The sequence below is a fragment of the Carassius gibelio genome, chromosome B8, assembly GCF_023724105.1.
Source record: "Carassius gibelio isolate Cgi1373 ecotype wild population from Czech Republic chromosome B8, carGib1.2-hapl.c, whole genome shotgun sequence".
Taxonomy (NCBI): domain Eukaryota; kingdom Metazoa; phylum Chordata; class Actinopteri; order Cypriniformes; family Cyprinidae; genus Carassius; species Carassius gibelio.
The window spans coordinates 8264227-8288045 of NC_068403.1; the positions used below are offsets into that span (position 1 = coordinate 8264227).

The window sequence follows — 23819 nt, forward strand, 5'->3', positions numbered from 1 at the left end:
ATCTCTACAGGTTAGAAAACACAATGAAACGTTTGCTAGGTTTACCATTGGCTAACCATAGCAAAAAAAGAATTTAAAATATAAATTAGTGTAAAAAACATGAAAAAGCTGGTGTAAAATTTTAATAAAGTAGTATTTTATTATACTAAATCACAGTGCAAAAAATAGGAAAGAGCTTTAATGACAATATGGTGAGTAACTTGAAACTTAACAATTCTATCTGAACTTAAAAATATATCGTTCCTTTGCTAAAAGTCCTTCGTGCTTTGCTATTAGAGTATAAAAGTCATGGAATCAAGATTACATCAAAAGGCTTAGTAGTCGAATGTAAATAAAAAGTGCTAGAGAGAAAAAGAGAAGAAAATAAAGACAGAGTCAGGTGAAGACAGGAGGAGGTGGGTTGCTTATTTTTTTAGAGCACTTACGATGTCAATCACTTTCAAGGCCACTCTCACAATATGTGAATCTGCTGTTACCAAGCAACGCTCCTGAGTGCCTGAATACTTACAGTAGCTCGCATCCATCAGCCAATCAGCAATCAATGCCGACATCCGCAGTCCTAGTGGACCCACTGACCTTTCAGAGCGTCTCTGCTGCACTGCTACCTATACATCCACATACAACAGCCCGTACTTGTGCAGAATGTTTAACTAGCAACCATCCATCCATCCACCAAAACACAAGAGCATCTCGACAGATTAAAACAAATCGACAGGTTTGCATGAGATGCGAATTACAACTTTGTGAACATTTATTTTGCTTAATATTTTATATTATGTTTGTAAAAACCAACATACATTTTTAAGGATTCTTTTAATGTTATAAAGTATTTTAGCATTTTAATGAAATGTAAATTATTTTTAAGAATGTAAAAGTAATTTCTTGACCAATTTAATGCATAGTCGTTGAATAAAAGTGTAATTACTTTAAAGTGTGCTAACCCCAAACTTTTGAATGGTAGTTTATATATTCAGACTAGGGATGCATCGATCCGATACTCAGAATCGGTATCGGCTCCGATCCTGGTATTTTCTACAGATCAGGTATCGATCAGACGAGACCAATCCAAATCCAACATTGTGCGTATACTATTCTGCGTTATTGTCAAGCACCACGAAAGGCACAAAAACATTATAAAGCACCAAACCGTTTTCGTGGACATATTTCAAGTGTTCTGAAGCTGTTCCATACAGTTCAATGTGAGGTACAGATTAATATTGAAGTCATTAAATTAAAGTTCACCTAAACTCTTCTTTCCGCTGTGGCTGTGGCTTTACACTGAAGTGTAAAACTGTTCAAAGAAAAAAACTCAAACTAATGCACTGATTTAATATACTAAGTATCTTCCCTTTGTACTAGTGATGTCCGGATTGCGAACGAATCGTTCGATTTAACCGGTTCTTCTTAGTGAACCGGTTGAACCAGTTCACCAAATCGGACTGAATCATTTGAACCGGTTTCAAGCTCATCATTCTGCGCACAGAATGTGCACAAGCGCTCTGTGCCGCTCTACATGGGTGCCTTTAGTATTATAATACTTCTCTGCACAATAAAAAATTATTAATATATTTCAATCTAGTAGTCTTCAAATTGCACTGCCAATTATTATTATTTTATTTTATTATCAGCATTCACACTGTATAAATTATAAAATGCAGGCAAAATATCATAATATGCTGGAGAAATGTTGAAAGTTTGGAAAAAAAGCACAGAAAGACTAATGCCAAAACAAAAATCAAAAACAATTTTCAAAAAATTAGCAAAGACTGATATGATCACAGATATATCATGTAACTCGATCTTAAACATGAAGGTAATGAATGAAAAATAAAACCCTCATAAAAATGCAATTATAAACTAATCTGCATATTTCAAACAAATCCAATTCAGTTTATAAAAAAGAAAAAGAAAAATCACAAAGAAGGATTCAAAAGCAATCTGTGCAATCATACTTTGAAGCTTTTGAATGCTTCGTATTATTTAATTTTTTCAACTCAACCGATCTTCATTTTGCTGCAAGGAGTGTTGTTTCAATGAGTAAACACAGGGAGAGTTCTCAGATACTCTCTCACTGACAAAAGAACAGAAACAGGCCTGTCACCGCTCATCTTTGTACTTTCACGCTGACAGCTCTCTGCTTCACAACTTTAGCAGAGTAAACGGTTCTCTAAACAGCCTGTGACAGCCTCTGTGATGAGAGCTTCAGTGTGCGTTTGATCCTGCGGGTAAAAACAGAAATCGCAGCTCCGGAGGAAATCTCATTCTATTAGTAAGCCGTACGAGATCGGAACATTAACAGAGATGCTGGTGTAAACTTCAGACAGCCATTAACACTAAGAAAGGCATCAATAATGCAACGCATCAGCCCAGTATAGCAGGTAAAACATAGAGTCCTGCCACCTGCTGCTAGGGTTTTATTAGGAGGTATGACTACCCCATGCAGCTCAGGGGTCATAAATGCTACAATAAGTGTTGTGTCAATAGCCTGACCAGAGGACATTAATCTCAACCAGAGTGTCTTGGCCACAGTTCAGCCAAGGAAAATACACAACCACAGCCAACAATAGGAGAGAATGACAGTACACTCAGTTAAGCAAAGCCAGGTAGATATTTTGAACATTTTGTAAATTTCCTACCGTATATAAAAACTGAATTTTTGATTAGTAAAATGCATTTCTAAGAACTTGATTTGGACAACTTTAAAGGCGATTTTCTCAGTATTTAGATTTTTTTTTTTTACACCCTCTGATTCCATATTTTCAAATAGTTGCATGTCGACTAAATATTGTCCGATCCTAAACCATACATCAATGGAAAGCTTATTTGTTCAGCTTTCAGATGATGTATAAATCTTGATTTCGAAAATTTCTCGATTTCTTATTAAATTAAATTTATTCTAATATGCTGATTTTGTTGCTGAAGAGACATTTCTTATTATCGTTAATGTTGAAAACATCTGTGCTGCTTAATATTTTTGTAGAAACTTTGATTCTTTGATAACCAGTAAGTTCAAAAGAACAGCATTTACTTAAAAATAGAAATGTTTTGTAAAAATGTAATAGTCTTTGCTGGAACCTTTCAATTTAATTAATTTAATGCATCCAAAAAAAGGTATTAATAGTTTTGAAAAAAGTAAGCTTTTTGGAATAAACCATGAACTTTCTTAAGAATCCAGAGGTTCTTACTTGTAAGCATTTAGAAAAACATTTCTCAGGGCAGTAATAATCACCTGTGAACCCTGACTCCTGAAAATTACATGTGAGCCAGCCAATAAGATTACAGTTGGCAATTACAGGCTTTATTGTGCTTATGAAACTGAGATCACTGTAAAAACCTTCAAACTAACAGACATATTCATACAAAGTTTTCTCTGATAGACCAGTTTGATAATTTGGAAAATATATAGAAAAATCTAAATTTCCTTAAGTTTCTGGACTTGTCAGATACAGCCTGTGACTTTGGAGATGTCTGCATTGCTAGTGTCTCACCTATTGCCAGCTGCAGGCTGTTGATAAGGAGTGAAACCCAGGGCTTTTCTTTGAGGACAGTAATAAAGTGAGTCACGGATACGCTCACGAAGGCCTGTCTGAGTTCTTTGTGTGACAAAAAGATAGGAGAGAATGCTGCTCACAACAATGGATTAACAAGCATGAAATTCCAACTATAAAAACAAAATTATTTGCTTTTTCTTGCAATATTTCACCTGAAATATTGGGAACTTTTTTAAAAATAGGGTGAAAATACAACCTGATGCTATTAAAAATAAGAAGTAATTTTCTTTTTCATCAAATGGTTAGTAGAAACATTCAGAAAATGCTGATGGGTAACCTCAGCAGGTCAAACTAAATATTATATGACCTCTTTTATTTTATATGAGGTTTGATTCCCCCCCCCCCCATTGAATTTGGGACACGTCTCAAGATAGTTTAAATTCACATTCAGTACATTAGAGGTGGAACAGGTCTTTACAGTGTTTTTGATGCATTTTAAACTAGTTCATTTTCAAACAAGACATTTGTGGCTGTATGCCTAAAAAGAAGAGTACCCTCTTGAAGAAGTGGGCATTAATGATACACAAAGAATCAAGCACAAACATATCCTGTAAACCTGCACTGATATACATTTGCTATATACTGTATTGCACTGTCTTCAAGTTGAAATGCACACATTTTTGAAATTTTGAGAGTTTATATGCATCCTGACAGAATAACCAAGAATAAATCTCCCCATAAATAAAATGAGCTTCCCAGTGATTATAATAATGTCATATCTCACAGACACGTGGAACCTCCAGCTGCAGTTTACGGGGGTGAGAAATGACAGATCCTCATTGGCACAAATCCAACTGTGTCTTGACATCCAATAAAAGCACCATCCAATAAAAAGCACTCATTATCCAAAACGCAAGACACGACTTAGGGATAAGGGAAGAATGGGCTAGTAAAAAAATCTTTGACAGGGCAGACAATATGGCAGACAAATTGTTTAAATTTAAAAGCCATCATTAAAAGTCAAGTGCAATATTTTGAAGACTAAAATAATAATAGTAATAAAATAATAATAGATTTAGGAAATGCATCCAATACCTTATGATAAAGTTAACATCTGATTACTGTTATTGTACAGAGGAGAATAATCCTATTAGGTGTGAAGCGGATTGCTGTGCTAGAGGAGGTGGCTAATTTTAGCTTTCTTAATCAGCATGGCTGTTTTGCTCGTCTCTCTCTGGGAATTAATATGTATCTTGTTAACCATGTTCCATGATTCCAGGAAGTCATCTCTAAAAACACTTCTAACTAACATTTTTATCCTTTAACAACTCATGGGACAACTTCCCCACGTTTCCTAACAATATGTTATAGGAGAGCTGTAAACAGCACATGAGCAGAGATGGAAAGCTCTTGTCCTGTGTCATTCCTGTGCTTGTTTTGACACAGTACAGAGACATCCTGACCGCCTGGTGGTTTGAATCCCACTGCTAATGCCCTTAAGAGTTCCTCTTCCATCATCCTGACGCAGGGCCCTATATACGGGAATGCTTCACTCGGCTTGATTTGATTATAAGCAATTTCCATGCTTGATTGAATAATACAACATTGACCTTGGCACTTTCATTTATTTTTTCACAATGACAAACATAGGATGGTAAAATCATTCAAATGCATAATCTAGAATTTCAAATATTTAGCAAACCATTTTCCAGACCTTTGCCAAAGAAAAGTAAACATTTTCACAACTGAGTATTTGCCAGGGTGTTATGTTGTTGCTAAGCTCTTCTGAATGTTTTACGTGTAATGTTTTTAGCCATTTTTATTTAAAAAAAATGCATTAATATACACATATTTAATGGAAATAAGTAAGTTTGATTACTATAATTATTAGCCACACTGAAAAGGTCACTTCATAAATATCTTTGCAAAATATATAGTCAGTTGCCCAGACTAAATTAACATTTCATTTGCATGCAGAATGCATATACAAACTTTTATATTTCTAATTATTAACCAAGTCATTAAAATGATTAACTCATGAGTTAAATAATAAATAATTAGCTTAATATTCAAAAACAGTATGCATGTCATATAAACCAGACACAGAAAGGTCAGATCATGCAATGATATATAATCCAAAAAAACAAAAACAAATCTATGAAATCTTGTCTAATAAAGACACTGGGAACCAGCTACAGGCAGCATAGTGTGATAAACACAATGGAGCTGAACGTATGTTGCTAATGAAAGTATATTAGATGAATCTCTTCATATCACTGACCCCGCCTCCACTCGTCTTACAATCAAATCTCTCCTTTTATCTACTTCTCCAACTCGCGTCTACTTCCTCCCTCTGTCTCCATCGTTGCTTCCCCAGGGCTTACGTGGGCCATCTGTATAAAGCGCGAGAGACTCTGGTGTTGGATTACAATTAGGTTACAGTGGTAATTGGTGATTATTAATACTCATCTCGAATATATTACCCGCGAGCCGTGGATGTGCTGAAATATGCATGTATCCTCAGGCGAGAATGTTAATTGTAAATTGCAGATAATCACTGCATTCTCACTCAAAGAATTACACAGTCATTCTCTAAAAGCTTTACCGGCAGATGTTGAACTGATCTATCAATACGCGCATATGACCGGCTTAAAGATACCAGAGAATATTTACTTCATATAATAAACAATATATCTCATGCCCTAAAAACTAAAATTCTTTGTCTGTTGAGCTGTGGGTGATTTACATACATGCAAAACAACTACAGATCAACACTGATTAACCAGAGCTATTCATCATAATCATAATCATAATATAAATTGTAATAAAATAAAATAGTAAAAAGCTTCAAAACACATCTAATTAACTTAATCTGACAGACTTCATTTAATTTCCAATCCAATAAAATCAGGGTTAAAATGCTGAGGTGGCGTTGCATCTGACATCTTCTCCTCTGTGAATAATTTATCATTTAATATAAATCAAGCTGACCGGGAACAATAACCATCAATAATTCATATAACCATTTCCCTCAGAGTGTCTGGCTTTTCAGAGAGCTCCTATATGATTAATATCTAAAGGCTCCTGGAGAAAAAAAAAACATTTCTTTAAAGATAATACCCTGTTTATTTCAGTGATTAAATACAATGATGATCATTTTATGTAAATTAAATGGGAGGGCTTAGACATGGCTAACGAGAAGTGTATTGTGGTTGTTCAAGCGTAAAGAAATGAGCTCCAGGACTCTTCCTTCTTCCTCTAATGCCAACCAATGCCTGTCAATGTCAACAGAGTTTCTCCAGTCTGTACTTTGCTCTGGGCTGCAGTACGGCTTAAAAGGATCCAAGTCAACATGGGAATACACACACACACACTGACCCACAGGGGCCACACTCAAATTAAACCCACCTGCTTTGGCTCACAAAGGCACTAGGATAAATTTAGCCCCTATATAAAAGTAAAATTTTTCCAACACAACCACTAAATGGGTTCTTGATAAAAAATAAATAAATAAATAAATAAAAAAGCAAATAGGCCAAGGTGACAAAACTGCATGAACACGATGACTAACAGGAAACCAGTAATCCTCTGAGAAACACAATTAGACTACAAAAGATATTTTTTTATTTACTGTTAGCCACAAAATCCCATCAAAATCTAAAACTACCCTCGTATTTCAGCACTTGCAGGACATCCTGTATAGATCTGCTCAATTTTCTCACATTGCTATGGGGGTGTTGGCACCTGTAAACTCCCTGGAGAGAAAGCCCATTAGAATATAGATGAAAGATGAATGTGTGGAAGACAGCAGACCTCTCAGCAACACAATCTGTTCTGTAGAGACACACTAGAGACAGATCAACCAATCAGAGTGCAGCAATCAAAGTGCAAGTGGAGATTCTGATGATGGATGGATTTTTTTTTTTTTTTATGCATAAAGGGGTAGGAATGTCCCAGGATGACCTTATAGGAATGGAAACAGTCTATATATCAAGTTTACTTGCTGAAATGTAGCTGAAGAAACTATATTTATTCCTATCAAATGGAAAGTTCCTGAGCAAGGTCATATGTATATATTTCTTTTGTGTAACTTCACCAACTAAATTGTGTGAACAGCTCCAAGGTAAATGTTAAAACTATTTTCGACATTACCATTTAAAAGGGAAAAAAAGCTTTTATTCCACAAGGATGCATTATATTGATCAAATATTACAGTAAATTCATCTAAAATGTTATGAAAGATTTCCATTTTAAATAAAGCTATTGTTTTGAACTTCCTATTCATCAAGAATTCTTCTTTTTATCAAAATAAAATTAAAAAATCCACAAAAACATAGGCAGCACAAACGTTCTCAATATTAATAAGAATTATTTCTTGAGCAGTAAATTAGCATATTTGAATGATTTTTGAAGAAACAGGTGACACTAAAAAATTGAGAAAATGCTGCTGAAAATTCAGTTTATAAATTCCATTTAATTTAATCACAAAATAAATTACATTTTAAAATAAATTAAGACTTATTTTAAATTGTAATAATATTTCACAAGTTTACTACGTACTTACGGTATTTTTTAACAAAATGCAGCCTTGCTTTGGATGAGACTTCTTCCAAGAAAAATCTTACTGAACCCAAACATTTGAACAGTAGTGTATAAAACAAGAAATCACAGGACTAAGACGCCAAAACAAGAGAAAATGTGCTTTTGAATGCGTGGCAGAAATTTGAAATACCTGAGCATATGGTATCACAGCCGCCTCCTATAGTTTCCTTTCGACCTCCTCCCTTTAGACACTGTACCCGAATATTGTGGGTGCATATAAATGAAAGGCAATGCATTTGAAAGAACAAACAGAGCAGCTTACTCCTCTAGTCGCATATGACATCTACAGAAAATTAATAAGCTCAACAATCTGTTTTAAAACAAGAACTAAAGTGTGTATTCTATGGTTCATTTACAAAGGGAAATATAACCTGCTAAATGTCAATGTGTCATAGTGGCCAAAATGAAAATGTTTGATAATACAAGTTCTTCACTTTTCAAGATACTGCCGTCAATAGTTTTTATGCTACACATCAAGTAAAGTGTAAAATCTTTTACGGTCTACACTGCATTTCTATTCATCTTTATGCTGCGGCTTCTGGATATTGAAACAGGGAGTCATACGTGCATCCATCATGTGCTGTCTTAGATGTTTAAAAGCTTAAGTGCACATTGTCAAATAAGACCTTGACTCCTCCTGTCTCCCATAACCTCCTGTCCTCCCCTCCCCCTGTCCTTCCTCTGCTCCTGACAATCCCCCACACTGTTCGGCCTAGATGTAATTCACAGATGAATTATGGATGGACTTTCATCTCTCCTGGATTTGAGGTTCACTGCTCTAAGATACTGTAGCAGAGGCAACTGCATTTAACATGAGATGTGGGATTCTCCTACAGTCCGCCTGACTATCTCTGTTAGCTGTCAGTCCGTGCGCTAGTTTAGGCTGTCAATAGCAGATTTCAAACCATCCTGTCCTGTTCTGAAATGTTTCACTCCAGTACAGGAGGAAGAGATTTGTCAAATCTTACTATACATACTCTTTTTGCTCACTACGTTTTTTTCTTCTTAAAATGACTGTCCCTCAGCAACCATTTTTGCAAGCTTTCAATTCACTTCATTTCCATTTGTTGCTCGTCTTGAATGCTTTTAGTATAAAAGCTCATGGCATTAATCAAGGCAAAATGAAATCAAAAATGACTATTTCACTTTCCTACATGCCTACATTTCCTGAAGTGTCCATGGTTTTATTGCACAAATATTTGCAGTGCACATTACTCTGAAATAAATAAATAAATGCATAAATAAATGTTAATTAAATTACTTTTTCACCTCTTGAACAAGTTTTTTTAAAAATATAAAATAAAATTAGCAAAAATAAATAAATACAATTTAATAAAGATAATATAAACAAGACAAAAAAACAATAATTTCTCTGAAAAATTTACCTTTATCCCCTGAATAATGAATTTGATTTACCAAATCAAATTCAGATAAATAAAATCATGTACTGCTCTATATTCAACAGAACAAATTCACTCCATTTATAACAAATGTATAAATGTTTATTTATTCATCACAGTGTTTTTTGCATGTTTGTTTCTCCACCAAGAAGGAAGTAAAAACAACCCCGCTAGTGCACAATTAGCATCGAGCTGCACATCTGAGTGACAGCTTGTGAAGAAGTCCATCAATAATGCAGAGTACTGGGCGCCGTGTTGTTTCTGCCAAGCTAGTGGCCCCCTTGAATGTGGCCCCTGCCTGGCCTCGTGTCCTTGGGCCAGCACAACTGGGGAACAGCGCACTCCCAAAGCTCCCTGATCGGAATCTGTGCTAATGAGAGACACGGAACCTCCACTCGTGTGCCGAATAACAACAACAAGATCTCCTCCACTTAAAATAAGACACCACATGTCTGTCAAAACAGGAGGAGGGGTACTAATCTGAAAATACACCTCCATGGCACAAGAGCTGAGAGAACGAAAAATGCCATTGTTATTTATGCAATGGCTTTAATTAATTGGGTTACATGAATCTTGTATTCAAATGTTCTTTTAGGAATTTTAGGTAGTCCAGATGGTCTGTAAAATGGCTTATTCATCCCTGATAAATTAGCAAACAAAAAGCCGAATGAAAGGCAAATGTGATCGGATCTTTTTGAATACATGTGCACAGAGATGGGTGTGAATAAAGTGTGCCGGAATAATATAAATGGATAATAAAAACACTATGAACCAGACAACCAAGGTTTATCAGAACTTGTGTGTGTGTGCATGTGTGAACTGTATCCAGGCTCAAAGTTGAAGTAAGAGAATGATGCTGTTTGCTGCTCTTTGATCAGAACGAGCCCCAAACACTAATTACGCTGGCTGCTCTCTCAGCAGGCAACAAGCTGTTCACAGCTCCCCATGACAAGAGCCCTACTCAGCTTTAAATGAGCTGTGGGAGTGTCAGTTAGACAACATACACACACATACAAAACACTGGCTACGTTTACATGCACAATTTTTGGTTCATTTGGACAAAATTTTTATCCGATTGATGAATCTGATTTTAGTGTTTACATGAACGCTAAACAAAGTGATTGGGTTGATGCGCACATTTATATGTCACAAGCCTCAAATGGGAATAGTTTTTTTTTTTTACATGCGCTCACTGCACAATTTTTTTTTTTTGTTAAATCTTATTTGCTTTCAACAGCAGAATTAATATTTATCCATTTATGGATCATCTATGTTGTATTTGAATAAAATATTAAAATGTGAATCTTCCACATCATTGCATTGTTTTTATTCACAATTTGTACAGTGTCCCAACTTTTTTAAGAATCGGGTTTGTATAAACTGCTGTGTCGTGCTGCTCATATTAAACACAAAAAAAAACCCTCCCCGCACCCAAAACGGGTTGCCTGTGGATGAGTATCCAAAACAAGGTTGTCCTTCTCCACTTCACAGTTCCCGAGTAAAAGGAGAGTTTTATAATGACAGGACACGCATTTATACAACACTTTATTCAAAAGTATATTTCACACGTCATATGTCATTACGCTATTTTCATCATTGCAAATGCGCAGTCATTTCAGTTTCCTGGTTCAATCCGATCGAGTGTTTACATGCACTCTCAATCGTATTAGAGGAGGAATAAACCACCCCCTTCAATCCAACAGAAATTTCATTCTGATCAAGATCAATCAGATTAAGGTGTTTACATGAATGCTTTTCAGTCCAACTGAGCTGTCAAACAGATTACAAACTGATTATTTGGTTGCATGTAAATGTAGCCACTGTCAAATACATCCTTTTTTAATCAGTAAAAAATATAATACATTGTTCGACCATTTAATTTTTTTATTTTTCACAATATTTACCTTATTTTGCAATACAGAATTATGTGTGTGATTTCCTATTCATTAGCCACTATAGGCATATAACTAGAAGAATAGAGTGCAGTAAACATTACAACTATTTGTGCTATGAAGTTGTGTGTTTATAATTAAGAAAATAAACAATAAAATAAAATAATAAGAAATATCAAGCAGCATAACAGTCTGTTTTTGTACAGGTAAAATAACTGGAGGTCAGTAGTTTAGGTAGTTTACCAATAAGATGTTTTACAGTAGCATTTTAAGTTTTTGTTTTGTCAAAATTACTACCATTTAGAAAAATACAGAGTAGAAAAATAATTTAAATGCAGTTCCAAAGCGTATGTGACCTACAGATACAAGATTCGAGGTCATCCAGTTCCTTTGTTTTGTGTTCTATAGAGATCAGGGCCCTACTGTATACTAGATACTTTCTTATTTCCCTGTGTTCATTCAACCAGGAAGATCATTTCACCTCATCTCTCTTGCTTTATTGGATGACTGGAGGTGTGCTCAAACAGCCAGCCAACCAACCAGGAGCTTAACCTGTAGAGAAGAAGATGCACACAATTGCTTTTCTGCCGGTATTGATTCAGCATCATTAAACCTTGAAAGGCTTGAGGATTCAATGGAAATGGGTCATGAATCTGTCCATACAAAGACAGAAACAACAAAAAAAGGGAGATTTCAGGCACTTGTGCATGAAGACATGCCAAACGGATGGATATTTTAAGGATACTCACTCAGGAGAATTATACAATAGAAAATACATTTTAATTATTTGATTTTGGAACTGACTGGTCTGTAAAAAAAGTGATTTCTATATGACAAGCAGAAATTATGCCAGTTTAAAAAAGAAAAAAAAAAAAAGACTATGTTGTTATGTCAGTCATACACAGTTCCTAACCAAAATAAGTCGCTGAACCAGACTGCCACATTTTTCCACAATTTTCAATGTGGTCATACACAATTAACACCCCATTCTAATAAAATAGGTATCATTAAATGTAGAAATTTCTACACTGTTGACTTGCTATGCCCCTGACTTTCACAAGCACAAATTGCACTTATTTTGCCTGTTACTGTAGTTACTGTTTGTAAATCTGAAGTAATGATCAGATTAATTTACAGTCACTTGATCTCATATCTTTACTCAATATACATTGTCTGCATACAAAATAAATTGAACAGATTTTAACTTGAGTGCTGCTCTTTTAGATTGGCATGACACAGTCAAACACATCCATCTGCCTTGTTTACATAGAAAAACAATGGAAAAGTAGCACAGTAGAATGGAAAAACGTGTTCTGTGTGAACTAGCCCCAAGGCAACATAGAGGTTTAATGATTTACAAGATAACAGAGGGAGCTTCGTTGATTTGGTTACTAATTTCTTCAAGAATCGACTTAAAACCCATCTCTTCCATCTTTATTTGACCCTCTAACTTTAACGCTCACTATTCTAATTCTATTCTTAAAAAAAATCTTACTACCTTTCTAATCTTTTTGTATTCTATTTTCTTTTCATTGTGTGTGTGTGTGTGTGTGATCATGCCCATCTAATCAGTAAATCTGGTTCCGTGATTAGTGCTAAATCACCATTACCTGCTTTCAAATGGAGCGGCACTTAATAGACAGAGACGTAGATCACTGACAAGCTACGCAATATCTATTTACTGGCTAAATGTGCATGACCATATTAGATATATCGCCCAGCCCTAGTTGCCTTCCTTTGTATGCTGCCTGTTGATGAAGCATTTTCCAGCTTTCAAATGAGTGCCTTTATCTTATATTTTCTATTAATATTTGTTGGTATTTTTATTATTTTATTTTCTATTATTTTTTGTCTATTGCTGTTGTTGCTGTGTCCTATTCAATTCCTCCTATGAAGATTGATAAAGATGCATGTACATCCACATATCAATAGGCCAAACCAGATACAAGCAAGTAAGAAATTAAGCAAGCAAAAATAGAAGGCTAGCGCTCATATTTCATTCACTGCTGTCTTGTCTTTAATTAAAACCTCTGGGCTCAGACAAAAGGTCCGCAGTGCAGGCTAAATACCACATGAGACTCCAAATCCATAAAAGTCTTGGAAAGCGCAGACGAAGGCAATATGAATGCACTCACCTCAATTACAGCTAAACTGAAGCGAGTTAAACTGGCAAGCTAAGCTGAAAGGCAGGACCACAATGTTATGAATCACGTTGTGGTGGGAGTCAGATGACCTTTAGGTAACCATGGGCAAACAATTTCTGTCCCTTTCAAAAAAAATAGTGTCCTGGCAAACCCTTCTGGCTCAAGTTCATATTTACACATGCTAATGAGCTTTGTTTGAAACAAATCTGCTCACAGTTGATCATGTTAGCATGCTGCTGCTAAGCTAATGAACCATTTCTTAAATAACCAAAAATTGAAAATAAACAACAGTGTTCAATATTTTATATTAGACCAAATCATTTTTTCAATGCTTTTTGTATTGTTTTTGTATATCACTGAACATGCTTTAAATTCTGAGATTACTTCTTTCATTGTTCCCTTTTAAAGGTGCACTACAGTAAGCGATTTCTGAAAAACACTTTTGTCCACAGCATCAAACCAAGTCCCAAAACACTTGTAGCCAATCAGAAGTAAGGGGGTATGTCAATGTGAGTGCACAAAGACAGATCTTAGCAGATTGACTATAGATAGAGGGAGAGGGCAGAAAAAAAAGAGGAAAATATCAGAGAAAAAAAAACGTTAAAAAGATAGTTTACAATCAGGTCAGGTCCTACACCCGCGTTAATATCAGAGCAGCTTTCCAGCTGTGGAGAGAACTCAAGGAGCGGGAAGGGGTCAAATCGCACACCAAGTTTGCATTGTTTCTTCATGATAGGTGAGTAATGCTGATTTTGCTTGGTTTCGCACAACTTATCCGTGTTGTCTTTTATTTGAATATGCTTGTGTGTCATCTTCACTTGTTTCCGTGATCATCGTTGCCATGGTTGTGTAGGTACATGTGGGGCAGAGATGTCAAAAAAGGGGTGAGGTACGTACTGTTGTTGGGGTATGGCCGTGTTTGTTTTGGTGCTTTCAAATATCAACATCATTTGTCAAAAATCGCTTGGCAAAAAAGTGCACATTTAAGAACATTGACATACCATTAGGTAAGTGTCGGTATACTATGTTTGTCACAAAATAGGGGTCTTGCATAAGGGTCTACAGCAAGTTTACATTGATCTTTCTTCCTCTGTCTTTCAAAGAATTTATAAAAACTCTCACGTACCTCAGGCCAATTAGGGACCTCAATTGCTTATTTCCGTAGCCGAACACATTAGCATTCGGTTTCGATTCGTGTTCCTGACAGTCTAAGGGGAAAGCTGACACTTTGAACTGCCCCTCTCTCAATATTGAGCTTTCAATATGACTATATCAGATCAGGCCAGAGAGAAAGAGGGCCGTAATAACCCAATAAATTGCATCCCTTGGGCACCAGTGTGTTCACAGAATATCAAAACTTTCTTATACTCCGCAGGCGGTGATGAAAAAAGCTGCCTCATAAGTCTAGCTGTGGTAATAAGAGTTTCATGGGAGGTTTATTTAATAAAATCATCTCTTGATCTCAACAGAATCTGACAATGCAAACCTACAGTATATGTGAAAAACAACTGCGTTAAGCCTCACAAATCATGTTAAGAGTTTTGATAGACACAGCAACTTAATATAAAAGCCACATGACAGGTGCTTCAATAAGTTTGCCTATTCCTTTACTCTATTTTCCTCCCTTTCATTTTCCATCAATTCACTTTCACTGTAGAGGGACATCAAAGCGCTTTTGAAAGAAAGAAGAGAACACAGCACCACAGCTGAACTGATACTGGAAACTGTGTGGGGCTTCGACTAAATGCTGGGAAAGCGAGAAAGCCATTGATCCGTATGGATTAATTCTGCTGGATTTAGACATTGGCATTGATTACAATAATTTACTGGCCACATTATCATTAAGACTTAAACCAGCTTAATCCAGTAGTTACATGATATCACAACTGTTCCTCAGTAGATCACTGCTTGTATTTAAATATAAAAAAACTATAACTTGAGTAATTTTACGTGTACCTCACCTTAAGTGTAAGTCTATGGTATTTTTGTCTAGAGGTGAACCGATATAAAAATTCTGGTTTATTTGACAAGCCGGTAGGTTCACGGTTAGTACCTAGTTATTACATAGTTATTGTAATTACTATAATAAGTACATAGTATGTACATGGGGAACAGGACTGTAAAATAAAGTGCTACCAACATTTCAATAACCAATATTGACCAAAACATACAATATTGATAAAATGAAAGCTAAATAAAATATATCATACTGTCCTATAAACGATATGGTACACTGTAAAAAATGACTGTGATTTTAACAGTAAAAAATGGTGAAAATGCTACAGTACAAACCCGTTTACTGGTTAACGGTAATTTCCTGTAAACTTTATAGGGAAAAACCGTAAACTTACGTTCCCAGAATTCTCTGCGTTGCATTTTTGAATTTGATGTTTTTTCTTTGAAATAACTATGTTTCTTCTTAATTTTTTCTCATCTGTTATGTTTATTAGGTTTGTATGTTACATAAAATGTTGTTAAATTAATGTTTATTGCATATTTCAGTTTAATGAGTCTCACCATGATGGTGTTTAGTGCTTGTGTGAATGGCACCGTGCACCTTCTATGTATCTTATTATTTAAAAGCTGCTTGTGATGGGCTTTGTTTCACCACGTGACTCTCTCATCACCACCTGCTTTTGGTGGTTACCAGTGTAATACAAAGGTACAAAACAGATTTCAGTGCTTTAATAAGTTCCTATATTAATAATATATCAGTTAAATTATGGTATTAAACTGTAAATATAAAGTAAAACCGTTAAACCTACAACAGTGTAACTGTATTTTTTACGGTATAAAACCGTTAAACCAAAAACGGTTTTACCGTATTTTTTACGGTATAATTCTGGCAACCACAGCTGCCGGTTTTTTACCGTATATTTTACGGAATATTTTTAACAGTGTAGAGATATATTGCATGCCTAATTATTCACTCATTTTATCATCCTCCTCCAGGCTAACAAAAATGCAAGTCTGATTGCTTACAAAAGTAATAACACTCTTTCTGCAATAAGCTCCATGAGCAAATATGTGGGATGAATTGTATAACTAAGTTCATGTTCAAATGTCTAACCCAAATTATAAAGGTTCATGCCACAGAAATGACCACTAATAACAATTTCTGTGTTGGTACTGAGTAAATCACAGTTACAAGCAACCCATGGATTAAAGTAATGTTAAAACAGGGTAACTATATACAGGAAAAAGTATTTGTATGCCAGTAAGCAAAGCCCAGTTAAAATGCAGCTCAGCCACTTTCCTCTTTTCCACCAATAACGTTTTAACACAATAAATCTTTTATCCTGACCAACAGACACGCCAGCTTTACTTTCATTTCCCACCTCAATGAAACCCTGAATTCCAAAAACAAGGTCAAATGGCCTGCCAGATGCACACACAAAGTCTGTCAGAGACATACAGAAGCACTGACTGGAAAGAACATCTCTTCTTTAGTTTGACAGGATCTTACAAACACACACACACAATCTCCAGAGGGCTGTTTGATGGATGCCAAACTGTGTGGACCTTCTGCAGGTGCCTGGCACTGTTATGAATGGCTTGCTCAGTCTTGTTTCTGGCAAAAAATACGTTGAATCGCTCCTGATTCCTACTGACTCTCTCATAGGACACTTTAAACTAGAATTAATTCTTGCATCATATAATTTCATGTTACGGCAAAGCATGTTGTGTCATTTTCAATTTAAAGGGGTGGTCTGTTTCGCTTTTTGAGTGTTAGTTAGTGTGTTATGTTGCTGTTTTTACGAAGCTAAATTTTCAATGCAAATGGAGAGATATCGTCTTTTAAAATTATGGAAGTTAAATTCCCATAAAAACAGCTAATACGGACTACCACGAGCAACTTCCCGGGTTTGTGACACCACAAAGCCTAACAAAAAACACCCCCCGGGAACATGTAACAAAGGGGGCAAGGCTATCTGCTATATAGAAGAGGAAGAGAAAACTATGGGTGCATGTAAAAATCTGTTCATTTATATATTGTGATTCTGTCTTCTAGTTACTCAAATCAATGTTCTAAGGCAGCCCATTTATAGGGACAGGGAGGTGTAGAATAAAGGTAAATTATGTGAAAAATCATGCGTTTTTTAAAAATGAAACATTAACATGTTAGACTGCCCCACATAAACACAACCAAGCCTAGAAAAAAAACCAGCCAACCACCCCTTTAAAGTCACATGAAACCAAGACATAAAACTTTTTCACTGACGTCTCCAACCAAATGTTCACCTTGAAACATCCACCATATAGGAAAACAGAGGTAATTGACTCATTTAAAAGTACTTGAACAACATAAACGCTGCATCACTTTGAAACTCAGTGACTTGAAACCCTAGAACTCCGTTTACTTCTTTGCGACAGTGCCTCAGATCAACTATTTCCCCGTCACACCCCGTCACCCTCACGCCTCGGCGGACATCAGACGTCCTGTATTAATTATAGCTATACCGAGCTGCCCCACTGTCTTGCGAGAGATGTGGCAGTGCTGAAATTTCTTCTATTTATAGTAGGAGTTCATTCTAGGGTGGTGGAAACGAGTACAGAATGGAAAAAAGGTTTGGTCGGTTACATGTTCAGAAGGGAGTTTCCTTACCTTCTATGGATGGGGCCTGGTCCTGGGCGGCATAGAGCATCTCCTTGAAAGCCTGTGTCAAAAAAATAGACACGGTAATGATGAGATCACAAGTCTAATGGTACAGGTCAATAGGGCAATGTTGTACAGAAGTCTTACATAGCCTATTAAGGCAACTTGTCTTGACAAAGAGAGTTGACTTGGGTGGATATGTAGGCTAATTGAGGTTATTTCAAACATTGTTCTAGCATGTAATAAGGGCATTGTTGTTTCTTTAAACATGAATATTAAAATATTGAAATGATGACTTTCAGTTCTTTGGGAATATGGTTACCTACTTCTCTTAGCATGTCATTAACCTTGCAGATAATGAAAAACATTGGACAATTATGCATAGTCTAATTCCAGAATCTTCTGGCTGTGAAAACATATAACTTTATTCCCTACGGTCTCTGATAGATTTTTCTATAGGGCTGTCTCAGATTCTTCTATAGGGCTGTCTCAGTATTTTGAATGTATTTTATTTTATGACAGTAAGGTTTGATCTCAGTAATTGATTTAGTTTTATTCATTCGAGAACTGTTTCTTTTTTAATTAAACAAATTATTTAAGCATCTTAAAGTATGCTTTAAAATATGTCAGCATGTTTGCTGTAAAAGTGCAATTGCAATATTAAGGACAAGTAAATCAGTTTCTACCTGAAATTACAGTAATATTAAACTATAAATTAAAAAAAAAGATTTTTTTTTTTTACATATAGACTAATTTTGTCAGGTAAATTAAAATGTGCTTGATGGACTAAATTAACTGGTTTTAGTCATGTTAAAATATAATTTGATATGTTTAAATAAATGTAATATATTTTACATAAATACATAATGTTAATATCAAGCAAATGTTTATTTACCTGACAAAACCCTTCTTTATATAATAAAATAAGATCTATCAGGATTTAGTCAACGTAAACATTTAGCACACGGGATGAAACTTTATCTGGCAATTTACTACACAATCTACTGTCCATGCAGGGATGTGCTCAGTCAATATATAGCATAGATTGAAATGCATATCTAGACACAACAAAAGACAAATCACAATCAAGAACATTTATTTGCTAAGCAGACATCCTTCGTTTAAGCTAATGGCCAACCAAAGCCAATTAACATAGGGCTGTACAGATGCTGTGAACACTTCTTTTCAATATAAAAAATCTCACACTCAAGGCCAAAGCCTGGCCAGTGTGTCAACCAATGAGATAAGAGAATCGTCAAGATGGCGACATTGCCATGGCAATGGTGCTGATGACACAAAGGTTAGATGTGCTCTATAGAGTATTCAATTATACAACCAAAGACTGTAACCAGGATACATTTGCACTATACATCTGCCCATCCTCCAGAAATATTTGTGCATGAATTTGTGTGTGGTTTGGGCAGATCTTTGCGTCCAGCGAGCCTGACAGCAGATGTCATCCCAGTGGGAGAGGGAGCCCAAGTCCCTGTGTGTATATGTGTTTGTGTGTGTAAGTGTGTGTCAGTGCATGTGTGAACAGCAGGTCTGTGAAGTCAGCCAGCAAGATCCATAGCATAAATCCCAGCCAGTAAGCAGACACGCTGCTCTGAAGAAATATAGAGTATGCATGCTCAAAACAAGCTATACTATGTATTTGGTAAAGCAAGTATCACTAGAACTATCACTCCAGGTAACATTGTTAGTTTTAGTGATTTATTCCTATAAACCCTTTAAATGAAAAAATTTGCCTCCCAAAATCTGACTTGTACTGTTGTGCTACACACATGAATTTTACCTCAAATTGGACTAATATTTTCCACCAGAGGACAATAAATCAGGAGAAATTAATCTTACAGATGTACATTAATGGAAGTAGGGGTGAATGATATACTGCTAAACACAATTAACCAGTAGAAATCTTTTGACTGGTAGAGATTTTGGACTGCTCTTTCTATCACTGCTACAAGCTGACACAATGTTGCTGTGTTACATGGGCACAAAACGTATTGTTTTGAATGCATTTTAAAGCATTTTGGTTTAAAAACAAGTGATTTTAACCAGTGAAATGCAATCAGCAGCGAAAAATAACTCATTTTGGTTTCATCTGAGAGTCATGCGCACATGAAGATGGTGCTCATAGGATGTGGGAGTATTGAACAGATTTTATTTTTGATAGGCCTTAAATGGTTAAATGCACTATCATGACGGTGTCTTTCATACTTTTCTGTACCTTGACAGTGTAAGTTACTTGGCAGAAGGCCGTTTTTTTATCCAAAGTAAACAAAGCTTTTACGGGTTTGGAACGACATGGAGGTATGTGATTAATGACAACATTTTCATTTTGGGGTGGAGTATCCCTTTAAGTGAGAGCAAACAGCTGAGAAAGAAAACACACATGTAACAGTATATTGGATCTGGGCAGATCTTAAAGCGACAGCAGTCTAATATTCCTCCTTTCTGTCATTCATGTTAATCAAACAACAAAAGAGAAAATCTTTCACTTCTCTTGACTAAATCTCTTTTGTAACTTTAGTAAGAAGAATATGCTTAATTTACAAAGTGAAGAATATGCAGTGTTTATACAGTAGATACATTAGAGTGTATGTAGCATTTCTTATTTATTTGTTTTACTTTAGTTTTTTTGTCCTGTTGCTTGTAACTAGTTTCTTATTCTTATTTAATCTCAGACAGTTGTCTTCAGTGAGTCTTCAGTTTACTTACATTTGTGATATTGACATTGGTGACAATTATGAAATTTCAATGGTACCAAAATTGCTCATATAATAAATTCCTTATTTAAAGCAAAAATAAATATATCATGAAAAATATTGTTACAGTGAAATAAATTTACTCCTATCGTGAAATAAGATTTTGGTCATATGCTTATTTAAAGACAGTGTTTAAAGCTACTGTATATCGCGATGTTGTTACAATTAAATAAAATTACGCATATCGCCCACCCCTAAAAGGAAGGATCCAAGCCCTGATTAGGGATCACAAATACTTGGTTGACTCCTTTCATTTTGCACTCCGCAAAAACAATGCCCTATAGCAACTGCTTAGAACAGAGTAGCAACCACATAGCAAAACATTAAGAACCTCTCGGAATATTTAACAACTTCACAGCAACACCTAAGAAACTGCCAAGAGCAACATGGCAACCACACAGAAAACCACTCTGAACACTGGATAGATAGAATCACCAAAGTAGCAACCACCCAAAAAACCCTAACAACCAGCTACTTTTAGAACACTTAGGAAATGCATATCAACACTACAACCACCCACAACACCTTAGCATTCACACACACACACACACAAAAAATTATAATAATAATAACAATAAAATAAAATAAAAATAATATATATATTTTTTTTAATTATAGTTTTGCTTTTCTATAATTAATCAGAAATTAATGAAAAGATTAAAATAATCAGTATTGACCTTAGATGATTCTCCTGATGACATTGTTTCAATTAAAACATGGCATTGCTAAATATACAGTACAGACCAAAAGTTTGGACACACCTTCTCATTCAAAGAGTTTTCTTTATTTTAATGACTATGAAAATTGTAGAGTCACACTGAAGACATCAAGGGCTATTTGACCAAGAAGGAGAGTGATGGGGTGCTGCACCATTTCAGGTGACTACCTCTTGAAGCTCATCAAGAGAAAGCCAAGAGTGTGCAAAGCAGTAATCAAAGCAAAAATTGGCTACTTTAAAGAACCTACAATATGACATATTTTCAGTTGTTTCACACTTTTTTGTTATGTATATAATTCCATATATAATTCCACATGTTAATTCATAGTTTTAATGCCTTCAGTGTGAATCTACAATTTTCGTAGTCATGAAAATAAAGAAAACTCTTTGAATGAGAACGTGTCCAAACTTTTGGTCTGTACTGTATATTCCTAGTCAGCCTTAAAAAAAAGATACTAAAGCTACTTAAAATGCACATGGCGGAGTGTGAGACCTCATTAATGTATCACTCAATCAGTTTGTCAATTTATCAACTGGGAGACTAAATGTGTCATCAACCTTCTTTCACCCTTCTATTATTGTAATCTTCTTTCCACTTTAGCATGTAAATCACTCAATGTGTCTATATTTTCAAGGTCGGTTGTTGTTTAGATGTTATGTGAAGTATTCAACAATACACACATTGCATTGTTCAAAGTTTGAAGGAAAGGACTAATAAGGAAGCTTGTCGCTTTCTTAAGAAGTCCATTTTTTATAAGCTTCCTAAAATCAGTTTATGGGCTCAGTTTTATTGCGTAGAGCCTGTGGGGCTGCTTCCCATTGACTTTCTATGGTACTGTCAGCCACAGGCAGCAAAGCAATAGATGAGCAAAGACTGAGTCCATCTAGTAATCATGACATACCTGCTCACCGAGGGACTTCAATGACAAACAATAATAAATTCTTTTCTTTGGGATACACTCCATAGGACAGAGCTGCAATGGATCATATTGTATTGAATGTAGCTAAAAAAAATGTTGTCTTCATCTTGCCAAGATAAAATCAAAGCCTAGACTTCCACTTCTGCACAATCTATCACCGCATGTAAAGAATGGATCCAGACAGTTCATTGATAAGGCTGTACAGTGCTGGAAAATATATTGATAATCATATATCTCTGTCATGTAAATTGTTTATATACAGCTTGCATATCCATATAACATTCCCTGTTAATATCAAATGACAGGTTGATCATTATGAATTAAAAATGTTCCTCAAGTCCTTTGTCTTGTCCTGGACAGATCAAGCTGGAATCTCACTGCAGTCCATTCACACATGCAAACTGGCACATGAGTCTAGTAGTAAGTGAGGTTTGACAATTAAAGTCCACCCAAAGATGACTGAGATTAATCAATCTTAGATGCAACAGATATAAAGCACATGCGAATATCTGCAACAGATGCATCTATTTTCTATTAAACTGTCCAAATTAAACAATCTGTCAAACTATGTAAAAAATACAATTTACTACCATGATTCTTTATAGGCAATCACTGCAATTTTCTTGGATAAATGTGTTTTGTTCAGTTTTTCCAACAGTTCATGTTTGTCTGGGTTCTGTGTCTGATTACGGATTCAGTGCTCCAGACAAAGGATTTCTCCTCCTTTGCGCCAAGACGGCTGCTCAAGCTCTGACCAATCCACCATCACAGAACAAATAGCATTGATTTATTGTCAAGGGTGCAGTCAATAATTTTACAACATAGAAACAATCAATAAACCAACATACGATTAAAATCATTCTTAAAAACATTCATTATTCAACAGTTTGAATGATCAGTCCAACATTTTCCAGCTACTGTTTAGAGGTCAGTAAAAACAGCATAAGGAAAAAAAAACATTATTAAAATATATAATAATTTCTGTTTCCCACAGACTAACACTCTTTGTGTGGCGGCACTTCCCCTGGGGGAAATATACATGTATATAAAGTAAATTAGGGCTGTCACTTTTTATTCTATATTCGAATATGCATTCGAACATGACGTGAAATATCCGTAATCGAACTATAAATAAAATATCAGTTTTTTTAAATGCCATGTGTAGTGCATTTTTTACAGTCTATGATTAGACCGTTTGATTTTTATTTTATTCTTTGCCATCTTATCCGGTAGAGGGCACTCTAGACGTATTGTAGCGTAGGCCCATGACCAAATCTAGCGAATAAG

General features: G+C 35.4%; 1 protein-coding gene across 1 annotated transcript in view; it reads right to left on the reverse strand.

The window, feature by feature from the left end:
• xpr1a (xenotropic and polytropic retrovirus receptor 1a) overlaps positions 1–23819 on the reverse strand; it is a 67897-nt gene that overhangs the window by 42077 nt on the left and 2001 nt on the right. The window contains exon 2 of the mRNA XM_052563560.1: positions 18136–18187. Within this exon, the coding sequence (XP_052419520.1) occupies positions 18136–18187 (52 nt within the window). The remainder of the gene's footprint in view (positions 1–18135; positions 18188–23819) is intronic.